At 35.8% G+C, this 12,685-nt stretch overlaps 1 protein-coding gene across 4 annotated transcripts in view; it reads left to right on the top strand.

Annotated features, from left to right (window-relative positions):
* The window catches only part of ABCB1 (ATP binding cassette subfamily B member 1), a 113,227-nt gene that overhangs the window by 44,460 nt on the left and 56,082 nt on the right, over positions 1-12,685 (top strand). For all 4 annotated transcript variants that reach the window (XM_053218511.1, XM_015085874.3, XM_053218512.1 and 1 more), the window contains 2 exons: positions 2,135-2,259; positions 10,668-10,839. In XM_053218511.1, the coding sequence (XP_053074486.1) occupies positions 2,135-2,259; positions 10,668-10,839 (297 nt within the window). The remainder of the gene's footprint in view (positions 1-2,134; positions 2,260-10,667; positions 10,840-12,685) is intronic.

Genomic DNA, 12,685 nt, shown 5'->3' on the forward strand with positions numbered 1-12,685 from the left:
AACAACAAAAAACAAACAAAAAAACAAATGGAGATTTCCCTTATACATGTATATGTGTCTTACAAAAGGCTAATTTCTGCTTGGTTCTTGGATTTCTTCCTGTGTTTGCAATTTCTTAAAAATAACAAATTTAAAATAATATGTGTTGGGGCATATTTTGTGTGGCAAATTTTGCTTCTTTGTGGTTGCTTTGAGAAGTCAGGAAAGTCTAGTGCATAAGTGGGTTATTGCTTTGGGTACCAAAGAAGATAGGTACATACAGCACCATATCTGTACATAGAACACAGTTAATAGATTTTCATTTGCTTTCACCCACCCATTCTTGTTACTGGACAAGGGTCTGTTGCCTGGTGCTCAGCAAGCCAAATATTGACCCCAGTTTTGTGGCACAAAAAAAGAGTTTTATTATAAGGCATCAAGCAAGAAAGTGAGAGAAAATTTCTCAGTCTGCCTCCCCGAAGGGCTGCAATTGGGTATATATAAGGATAAGGGGTCAAGATGTCACAGGGTATGTAGGTTGAATGGAATAAGCTGATTGGATAAAAGGAAAAAGGGAGGTGTTCTCTCTTCTGGGATTCATGTTCATTAAATAGCAGCATAAGAATGAGAAGTGTGGAGATCTCAGGGTATGTCACCACACAGATGTTACTTTTGTTCACTCTTGATGCCTTTTGTACAACCACAAGAATTCTTCCCGTTTTGCTCTGTTCTCAGCTAGTCTTACCAGTGGTTGGTCGGCTTCTGCAAACCGGCTCCTAAATCAATCAGGTTAACCAGAGTTTCCTTACAGTAGAATGGCCAAGCATTTGTTAACTCAACATGTCAGTTTCCATCTTAAATCCTTCACAGCTCCTTTTACTTTCACACACAACAAAAGAAAAAATACACTGTTAAAATCAAAACCACTTAGAGCTTTTCACTGATACGACTTATATAAATGAGTCCACAAATGCCTATAAATTACTTTTTGAAAGGGTGTAATACTTTATTATTAATTGCTTACATGCAACCCTTAGGTGGCTGACTACATAAGCATTCCAGGTACAAATAGTAACCTTAGTCCTTTGCCCATATCACTTGATACGATTTTCATAATAGGGCCCTTGGGGAGCCCAGTTTACGTGTCAGTGGCTGGCCTCCCACCTTATACTTCTGTTCCAGAGAACAATTAGCAATTGCTGTGTTCAGTTCATACCATATTTCCTTGATGTAATTAATGCCTTTTTTTCCCTGTTTTTATGATTATGGTATATACCTTCTTTTCTGAAATTTAAAATCTCCCCAAAGTTCTGTTTTATTTATTTAGATGAGGATCCATGAGGTAGTTGGTGAAAAAATAAAAATTTTAATTTATTATATGTCATCTCAGTCCAAAAAGAATTTGAAGTGGCTAATAGAGTGAATATATATACTTAAAAATAGAATATCATTTCCCTCTCTCTTTTTCCCTCCCATATGTTCATCTGTTTTGTTTCTTAAATTCCACATATGACTGAAATCATATATTTGTCTTTCTCTGACTGACTTATTTCGCTTAGCATGATACATTCTAGCTCAATCCATGTTGTTTCAAATGGCAAGATTTCATTTTTTTGATGGCTGAGTAATATTTCATTGTATATGTATACACCACTTCTTCCTTATCCATTAATCAGTCAATGGACATTTGGGCTCTTTCCATAATTTAGTATTGTTGATAATGCAGCTATAAACGTTGGGTGCATGTACCCCTTCGAATCTGTATTTTTGTACCCTTTGAGTAAAAACCATGAGAGACTCTTAAAGGTAGGGAACAAATTGAGAGTTGATGGAGGGAGGTGGGTGGGGATGGGCTGAATGGGTGATGGATACTGATGAGAGCACTTGTAATGAGCACTGGGTGTTGTATGTAAGTGATGACCCACTGAATTCAACTCCTGAAACCAATATTGCACTGTATGTTAGCTAACTAGAATTTAAATAAAAATTTGAAAAAAAAATAGAACATTATGACCAAAGATGAGTTGAAAGATATTATTCTACATATACACTAACATACAAACATTGTTGGTGTATATATTTGTGTTTCTTTTACAGAAGATAAAATTAACTTGCTAAAAATTTTCAAATGATCTGAAATTATATTTTTAAACAGATACTATCTTCATTTACTGATAAAGAACTCTTGGCATATGCAAAAGCTGGAGCAGTAGCTGAAGAGGTCTTAGCAGCCATTAGAACTGTGATTGCCTTTGGAGGACAAAAGAAAGAACTTGAAAGGTTTGAGTCTCTTTTTTTAAGTTGCTAGAAATGTTAAGTTCTCTGTCATCTGATATGCCCTTCAGGTTGACAGTGTTGAGTATAAGGGTGTGTATGTGTGTGTATATATTTTTTAATAGCTTCCTTGATGTCATACAGCATAGCTAATATTCTGGAAAAGTTGTAATTTTAGTTGTATTCCTCTTATATCTGCTAATTCAAAACATTTTCTAAAATGTCTTAGGTGGGTAGTGACAATGAAATGGTTTCTTAAGGCTAACATATTTTATATATGATGATAATTTTCCCCATCAAGTTAATACTTGGTTCTCTAAGACTAAATGAGTATTTTGTGTAAGATCTAGGGAGACATTTTAATCTGTGGTTCATTTCCCCTCTTGCCCAGGCACCTAATCAGTTATGTGATGCTTTTGGAAGATAAAAATATAATTAAAAAGCACCTTTGTACAAAAGATCAAAATCTTTATTATATGTTGTTTAGTATATTCTTGCAACTGTCCCTTTTTATTAGATTTATGAGAATGTAGATAGTAATTTATTGCAGTGTATAATATTCATCAGATCCATTGATTTCTAAACAGTGACAGACTTTATTTAAAATTGAATATATGTTCTACTCTTCTGATATTAGAGCATTTTAATGTTATGAACATATGTATATTTGGAAGTTAGGAATAGTGAACTATAGTGTTTGGAACATTATACATTGTTGGTAAAGCCATAAGAAAAACAAGGGAATTTTTATAAGTCAGAATAATAGTTCCCTCTGGGGGAGATGAGACATGGTTAATTAGATTAAGACTCATAGCAAGGGGCTTCTGTGGTTCTGGTGTGTTCTGTTTCTTGACCTCAGTTGTGTGCTGACATGGGTGTTCATGGCATAATTATTCTTTATAGTGTACCTATGTGTTTTTAGTATACTTGTGTTCATAATATATATTTCCTACCCACAAAGATGCCCTCTGAGACTAGGTACCTACCATTGTTCAAAGGAAAGCAGTACTGTATTCTCTCTCAATTTTTGGTAAGGTTTTTGCTTTTGCCTTAAAGTATGTCTGACTAGTAAAATGAGAAGTCTTGCCTAATGGTCAAGCAAGCATCCAGTCAAATACAGCTTTCCTCTTTTGGAGCTTAAATTTTATCAAGGGGAGGGGAAAGGTGCAGATGATCACAAATAAACAAAATATCTAATATACCAGTTGGGTAAATATTATTTGGGGATATAAAATACTCTGTTAGAGTCATAGGGCATACTATTTAAAAGATGATTCAGAAAACTCTTTTCTGAATAGTTAATGTTTGAGCAAACACAGAGGGAAGTTTTGAGCTCAGATTCTTTTCCAGTTTTTCTCAGTGGAAAGGTAGACCAGAGAAAGAATATGTCCACCAACATAGGGAAACAAATACAGCTTTTCTGCTTCTGCCCAGTTTCTGAGCTGGGGGAAAGCATCTCCCCATAGAAATCAAAACCTCAAGACTCACTCTCCGGTGCCCTTAGGATCTGAATTTACAAAATTCTGTGAGCTAAGGAGTGCTGTCTCCCCGAAACTGAGTATTTCACATTAAAAACAAATCCTAGTTCCATGATACCACTAGGGTATCTGGTAGAAGAAATGAAAAACTGCTGAAGATTAACAAATGAAGCATCCAAATTAAGAAGTTAGAAAAAGAACAACAGAGTAAAGGAAGTATAAGAAATAATAAACAGCAAAAAACAATTGAATAGAAAATAAATGTAAAAAAGCAGAGGCTTGACAAATCCATAAACTAATTCTTTGAAAAGACTAGTTAATAACCAAGTATTTTGCAAGTTTAATCAGGAATAAAAAAAGTAATAAAAAATTGCTACAGATAAAAATACATTTTATTTTTAAAAAGTACAGCTTCATGGCTCAAGAACAGACACTCAGATCAGTGGAATAGAATAGAGAACCCAGAAATGGACCCACAAACGTATGGGCAACTAATCTTTGACAAAGCAGGAAAGAATATCCAATGGAATAAAGACAGTCTCTTCAGCAAGTGCTGCTGGGAAAACTGGACAGCGACATGCAGAATGAACCTGGACCACTTTCTTACACCATACACAAAAATAAACTCAAAGTGGATGAAAGACCTCAATGTAAGACAGGAAGCCATCAAAATCCTCGAGGAGAAAGCAGGCAAAAACCTCTTTGATCTTGCCCGCAGCAATTTCTTACTCAACATGTCTCTGGAGCCAAGGGAAACAAAAGCAAAAGTGAACTACAGGGACCTCCTCAAAATAAAAAGCTTCTGCAAGGCGAAGGAAACAATCAGCAAAACTAAAAGGCAACCGACAGAATGGGAGAAGATATTTGTAAATGACATATCAGATAAAGGGTTAGTGTCCAAAATCTAAAAAGAACTTATCCAACTCAACACCCAAAAAACAAATAATCCAGTGAAGAAATGGGCAAAAGACATGAATAGACACTTCTCTAAAGAAGACATCCAGATGGCCAACCGACACATGCAAAAATGCTCCACATCACTCATCATCAGGGAAATACAAATCAAAACCACAATGAGATACCACCTGACACCTGTCAGAATGGCTAACATTAACAACTCAGGCAACAACAGATGTTGGCAAGGATGCAGAGGAAGAGGATCTCTTTTGCATTGTTGGTGGGAATGCAAGCTGGTGCAGCCAGTCTGGAAAACACTATGGAGGTTTCTCAAAAAACTAAAAATGGAACTACCCTACGACCCAGCAATTACACTACTAGGCACTTATCCAAGGGATACAGGTGTGCTGTTTCGAAGGGACACATGCACCCCCATGTTTATAGCAGCACTATCAACAACAGCCAAAGTATGGAAAGAGCCCAAATGTCCATCGATGGATGAATGGATAAAGAAAATGTGGTGTATATATATATATACATACACAATGAAGTATTACTCGGCAATCAAAAAGAGTGAAACCTTGCCATTTGCAACTACGTGGATGGAACTGGAGGGTATTATGCTAAGTGAAATTAATCAGAGAAAGACAAAAATTATATGACTTCACTCATATGAGGACTTTAAGACACAGAACAGATGAACATAAGGGAAGCAAGAATAATATAAAAACAGGGAGGGGGACAAAACAAAAGAGACTCATAAATATGGAGAACAAACTGAGGGTTGCTGGAGGGGTTGTGGGGGGGATGGGTTAAATGGGTAAGGGGCAATAAGGAATCTACTGAAATCATTGTTTCACTATATACTAACTAATTTGGATGTCAATTTTTAAAAATAAAAAATAAAGTTAAAAGTATAGCTTCATACTAATAAATTATAAAACCCTAATGAAGTAGACAATATCCTAGAAAAATATAGGCTAAAACTCTCACTTGAGAGGACGAAAACTTGAGTAGGCCAACAATCATTAAAGGAATTGAATCCAAAGTTTAAAATCTCTACTCCTGCCCTTATATACACACATAAACAAGCAAAACCCACAGAGTCCAGATAATTTCACAGAAAGGTTCTACTAAAACTTCATGAATGAGATGACTCTATCTCAGAAATTGTTTCAGAGAATGAAAGAAATATATATAGCAAGTTGTGAGTTCATCTTGAGGCTAGTGTAACTTTGATGCCAGAATAAGACAGATACATGAGAAAGGAAAATTAACAAAGCAGTTTAACCTAAAACATAGATGCAGAAGGTGTAGATAAATTATTAGCTAAACAAATCCATGTAAAAAATATCATCAGATTAAAGAAATCTTGAACTTACTGGCTTTATCCCATGAATGCAAAGATGGTTAACATTAGGAAATCTATTAATATAATTAGTCATATTGACAGATTGAAAGGAAAATACAGATTTTGTATTAACAGATGGTGAAAAAGAATTAATTATGTATTATTCATGACAAAAACTCATAAAACCAGGAGCAATAATTGATTTTCTTGATTCAATAAAAAGTATATACCAGAGATGTATAGGAAGCATCATACTTAATGGTACAATGTGAAAAGCATTCCTTAAAATGATGAATGAAACAAGTATGTCTGCTAGCATCATTTCTGTTTAGTGTTGAACTGGTTCTAGATAAGACCAAAGAAATAAATAAGAGTAAGAATAATAAAAGGAAAAGAAAAAAAAAAGAAATAAAAGTTATAAGGATTGAAAACAAGAAGCAAAACTGTCATTATTCACAGATGGTATGATTGTATGCACAAAAATTCCAGTAGCCTCTGCAGACTAATAATATTCAGTGAGATCTCTGGGTACCTGATCACAATTCAGAGAAAATTGCTGTGAAGCAACAATGAATGATTAGAAAACATATAAAATGTCATTAATTCTAAGATGCACATTTTTCTCTCACAGTTCTGAAACTGAGATAAATCTTACAATCAATGCCATCTTATAGTTGCTGTGGGTCTGGATTGAAGTCAGCTCTTGCAGGATTTGTGTTTGCTTCTGCCATTCACTGGGGACACTATTAACCTGAGACCACCTTACATTAAATTATATGTCTAGGAGTTTTTGAACCACACTGGCAGTGTGAATTTATAGTTCAGACCTGCATGAGTAACTGCCTGTGGTTCCGATTCTCAGGGAGTTGTTTTTCCTCACTTTACCTGATGCCAGGGTTGAGACATGCAAGTTCCCTTGCTGTCACTTTCCCTGGGGCATGTGCTTACTATACTGAGGCTGTAGCCCTTTGACTCCCAGCTGTATATGGAGTGTCCTATTTTTTTTATTAATTTTTTTAATGTTTGTTTATCTTAAAGAAAAACAGAGTGCGGACGAGGTACGAGCAGAAAGAGAGGGAGACACAGAATCCAAAGCAGGCTCCAAGCTCTGAGCTGTCAGTGTAGAGCCCGACACGGGGCTTGAACTCACGACCCATGAGATCATGGCCTGAGCCAAAGTCAGTTGCTTTGATTGACTGAGCCACCCTGGTGCCCCTGAAGTATGCTATTAAACTCCTTAATGCTACATAAAATAACAGAATAACACTAACTTCTTACAATTAATGACATCCTAAATTTGATGAATACGATAATTTTTAAAAAGGTATTATTAGAAATAAAAATTATAATTATGTATGGGATGTAAATAACATTGGTAAAGAGAGAAAGGACATCATGCGAGTCAAGTCCAATCTTCAGAACTTAGATAAATCTGATTATTTTAGTTCGGTAAAAGTTTAAATAAATTGAGGTGTTCGTTGTTGTTTTTAGTTTAACTGTTTTCATTAATTAGGCACAGTAAGGTTTTTTTTTTACCTAAAGAAGATGGGGATCAAATTTTTATTATAAGAATAAGCAAATGGGCGTACACAGCTGTTTTCAAAGATTCATTTTTTTGTGTGGCATCATTCATTCAGAAGACATTAGTTACTGGCATGTATCTTTGAAAGGACATTCTCTGCTGGCAAATTGGAAATTGGTTTTGCCTTTAAATAAAGAGTAGATTCAGGACTACAACATGCTGGCATAAGTTTCTTTCCAGGTTGGCCATTTCTTGAAAGTTCATTCATTCAATAGTTTTAGCCAATATCTACCACATGCACTGCACTAGGCTCTAGGTTTTCAGTAGTGAATTGGAAACAGAAAACCTTGTCCCTCTTATGATCCTTAGTCCAAAGAGTAAGATGGAGAAGAAGGGAAGGAAAGAAAGAAAAGAAGGTAAAAAAGAAATCATTGATGAAATTAATTAAATTATCAACCTTTAAAATTTTTTTTTTAACGTTTTATTTATTTTTGAGACAGGGAGAGACAGAGCATGAACAGGGGAGGGTCAGAGAGAGGGAGACACAGAATCTGAAACAGGCTCCAGGCTCTGAGCTGTCAGCACAGAGCCCGACGCGGGGCTCGAACTCACGGACCGGACCGCGAGATCATGACCTGAGCCGAAGTCGGCCGCTTAACCGACTGAGCCACCCAGGTGCCCCAGACCTTTAAATTGTACTATGAAAGAATCAAGGAGTGTGCTGTAATAGCAAGGAGGGAAAATTTACTTCAAATATGGCAGTCAGGGAAGGCTGTGGCAGTCACGTCCTCTCTGAGGATATTTCATCTAGGCTGAGACTTGAGGGATGAGGAAAAGCCTGCCCTCGTGGGATTAGGGATAGAAGAGTCTTCCAGATTTCCTGAGGTGGCAGAGTTTGATGTATTCTAGAAAATACCACGAATGTGGCTTATATGCCTGGAGCTGTGTTGAGTGAGGGGAGATGGAAAGGCTTTTGAAGGAAGTGGCGGTTATGGTGAGGAGGTAGGATTTTACTCCAAGGGCTCAGGGTTTTAACAAAGGAATGAGTATCCACATAATATGTTAACATCATTTCTCTGTGTGTAATTGGTTTGGTGATTGGAGGAGAGCAGTTAAAGATTGGAAACAGGGACCAGCTGTGGTTGTAGCCCAGATGAAAAGGCTTATGGTGGCCTGAGGTAGACCGCAGGCAAGAGAGGGGAGAGAAGTACCTAGATTTCGGATATAATTTGGAAGTAGGATTGCTGAAATTATATTTAGACGAAATGTAACCAACCCTTCAGTTTTCTTTTTAGTTCTTTCCCTTCCTTTCTCTGCTTCTGCATTGACAGGTAATTAAGGTCTTAGTTTGACTTTCTCTCCCAATTAACAGGTGCAGGAGGAAGCTGGCTTTCTTGGAAAGGAAATTTAACGAGAGTTTAAAAGGAAATTCAACTCAGTAGTATAAGAATAGCTTTATTCTCCTAATTTTAAAATGATATTTTCCTCTCTTGTGTATGTCCTACCTGTTAGTATTTATTTCTCTTGCTTAACTAAAATTGTTTCTTGCTCTTGTAAGTGGCTGTTTATATCACTGATCTATATTTTCATAATATTTAAGAATTTTTTTCAAAATATCATTGTTTTTGTTGTGTATCTTTAATCCATTCTAGGAGTGTCACTTTAATTACCATCCTCATACTAATGCTTTTAATGAGTAGATTTTATTATCTGGTTTTATAGTGTGGTATTTTTATTAAAATGCTAATCAAAAGGCCTATGTAAAAGTAGTATTGTCGATTTCTCCTTTCTCCTTACCCTCTTCCTTTTTTCATTTTCTTTTCTGGTATCTAAATGATTTTCTTCCTTATTGTTGCTTCTTCCCGTGAAAGTGTTTCCTCTGGCTGCATGGTACCACAACATGTCATTGAAATGATTTCTGCATTAGTCTCGGTAAGCAAGAACTGATGTAAAGGAAATAACAATAAAGGTGTGGGTCATGTGCATTAAAGTTCCTTGTTTGTAATCATGTATTGTCCATGCCTGGTAATGTCTTTTGTCTCAGGTCAACTCAAAAAGTGGGAAATAGATAGATAGATAGATACATAGATAGATAGATAAATCATTGAAACACGTTACTCAAAAATAATGTTTTTGTTCAAAGATTATAAGTGGCAAGTTGGGTTTTTTGCAGAGAGAAACTCTAATAATTTACTATTTTATTACTCTAAAGTTCTGTTTAAGTTCCGTCTTTAGTAGACATAGTAGTCATGTAAATCACATTTGGCATGCTTTTAATTAGTACAGTAGCTAGTTAAAAAAAGTCATGAAGGCAAGAAAGAAGGCATGCTCTTACCGGAGCAAGACTTTACCTTGGCTGTACATTCCAACTAACAGAGTGAATCCTCCAAAGAAAATATAATACTACATAATATTTATGTAGTTATGCTTTTACAGATCAAAGACCTCAACATATGAATTCTGTATGCAAGTAAGTTCTTTCATTTCAGTAGCTATGAACTTTTTCCTCCTGCAAGGCAATGTTCTAAATTCCCAGGGAGATATGATTAAAAAGGATGAAGACAGATTTAAGACTCAATTATAATCTATCCTATTTCTGTAATAATTTTACCTTGACTCTATATTTACAGAGATTCTTAAGAAAAGAGACATGAAGATAAGCTAATGGAGCCCACATAAAAAAAAGAAGAATTTTCCTTAATGTTTCCTTAAACATTCAGAGATTTAAGGGATTTCCTTGTGGTGGGCACTTTCTAGCATTATATCTGCTTTTTATTATTTAATTTAAAAGACGTGCAGATTATGAAGGAAAAACAGATGTTTTCATAGCTTCTATTTTTGTCTTGACTATGAAATAATGCAAATTCTGGAAGTTTTGCTAAACATAATTTCCCTTATTTTACTATTGTTAAGGCCAGAAAGAACCTTTTGTAACACTTTCCCCCAAATTATTTAATCTCTGTAATCCTCAATTTACTCTTTTACAAGAAGGGATTAATATAATACTAACATCATTGGGTCAACGTGTGGACAAAAGGAGAAAATACATGTAAAACACCTACCAACAGGGCTGGGCACATTCTAAGTACTTCATAACCATCATGTTATCTTGGCTCATTTCTTATGATTTATGAGTATTTGTGATAGATTTTGTTATTTCTCCCAGGTACAACAAAAACTTAGAAGAAGCTAAAAGAATTGGGATAAAGAAAGCTATCACAGCCAACATTTCTATCGGTATCGCTTTCCTGTTGATCTATGCATCATACGCCCTGGCATTCTGGTACGGGACCTCCTTGGTCCTCTCCCATGAATATTCTATTGGACAAGTACTCACTGTAAGTGATGTTTTGTTAAGAAGTGAATCTCTCATAAAAACTTCAGTGAAGTTGAGTGGTGTTGGCTTGAATGATGTTGGAGAATAGATTTTGAAGAACTATTGAGTAATACAAAGAGTCATGTGCTACTAGATTAAAAGTGGAAAGGCAATTAGATGTATTGAGTAACCAATGTTGTCTTTTTTGCAGATCCCTGGCGTAGTTTTTTCTTGCAGCCTAAATAATACTAACATTACTAACCTCTGTAGCATGAGCTTTCATTTGTTGAAATTATTTCTTTGTGTCAGGCTCCATGCTAAGCATTTCGATTTTACTTTCCAATTTACTCTTCACAGCAACAAATGGCAAAATACACAGTTTAACTATTTTTCAAATTCTTTTCAATGACAGCTAGTCCAACTTGCAAAATTATGGAAGTATTAATTGTTACCCGTCCTTAAAAAATACTCTGTTTAGAGGTTCTCTGCCTTACAGACCTTTGTACAAGCACAGAAAGCTTGCCATTTGATGTTACCCTCTTTTATTTAAAAATGGTGAAATGGTTCATAAACCAAGCTCAATCTGTATCTTGATCTAATAAAGCACATAGTTAGAAGAGTGACCCAGTTCCTTTTTCGTAGGCCAAGCACAGGTATATTGTTAGTACCCAGACCATATTTTGTTAAGTCCCTTAAAATACTTCAGGAACCAGATTTGTAATGTGGATATAATAATTGTCTCATCCAAAAGGTGCAAGGCTATTTAGTTAAGAATGGCTTTTACCAAAAGGCTTTTATTAGGATAGTAATGTTGTTGGTGAACCTAGGTTGCAATAAGAAATGTGTTCTACTTAATTGTAATGCCGATAAGCAGTTTAAAATCCTGTGTTCACTGATCCTAGATCTTCCTCACAAACTGGAAGTGTGCAGAATATGAGTAAGAACATGGGATTTGAAATCAGGCTGACTTGGTTCAAATTCCAGCTGTGCCACTTACTAGCTGTGTGGTTTGGGGTAGCCACCTAGACTTCAGGTTTATGCTACCTCTTTTGCCAGATGAAAATGTCAGGACTACTTTGCCATAACTTTTCAGTGTAGTTGTAAGTCCTAACATGAGAAAATGAATATAGAATCACTTAGCAAAACTCCTTCTGGGTAAATTATTGGGTAATATAATATCTGTGTGACTTAGAAAGAAATGAATAGTGATACTAGTTGCCTGTAACCCTGAAGAAAAACATTTTCATTTTGGCAAAATGAAAAATAGAAAACCTATTTATCAGACCTCAAAGAGAACACAGTCTGTTAGAAGGAAAGAAGACAACCCGATAAAGAATAATGCCCTAGATGTATGCTTTATCATTTACAAAGTGTTTTCATATATACTGTTTCATTTGATACAACTCTGAGGTTGCCAGGTAAGGAAAACAGACAGAATCCTGCATACTTTTGCAAATTTGGACCTTGGTTTTCTAACACTCCTATTGATGTTTGTCTCCCCTCTACCCTGCTGATGATCTAAACCAAACTTCTTAGCCGTTAAATAAATATATACTAGAATTATTATTATATTTTGGTCCTGTGGAATTTATATCATTGTTTCACTGAGCAAGTAAGACTAAATCTGCATTATAAATCAAAAAAATATTTAGGGGCGCCTGGGTGACTCAGTCAGTTGAGCATCCGACTTCAGCTCAGGTCATGATCTCACACGATCTCTATACTGACAGCTCAGAGCCTGGAGCCTGCTTTAGTCTCTGTGTCTCCCTCTCTCTCTGCCCCTCCCCTGCTCACACCCTGTCTCCTCCTCTCTCTCTCTCTCTCTCTCTCTCTCTCTCTCTCTCTCTCTCTCCCTCTCTCTCAACAAT

This window comes from Acinonyx jubatus, chromosome A2 (genome assembly GCF_027475565.1).
Source record: "Acinonyx jubatus isolate Ajub_Pintada_27869175 chromosome A2, VMU_Ajub_asm_v1.0, whole genome shotgun sequence".
In the NCBI taxonomy this organism is placed as follows: Eukaryota; Metazoa; Chordata; class Mammalia; order Carnivora; family Felidae; genus Acinonyx; species Acinonyx jubatus.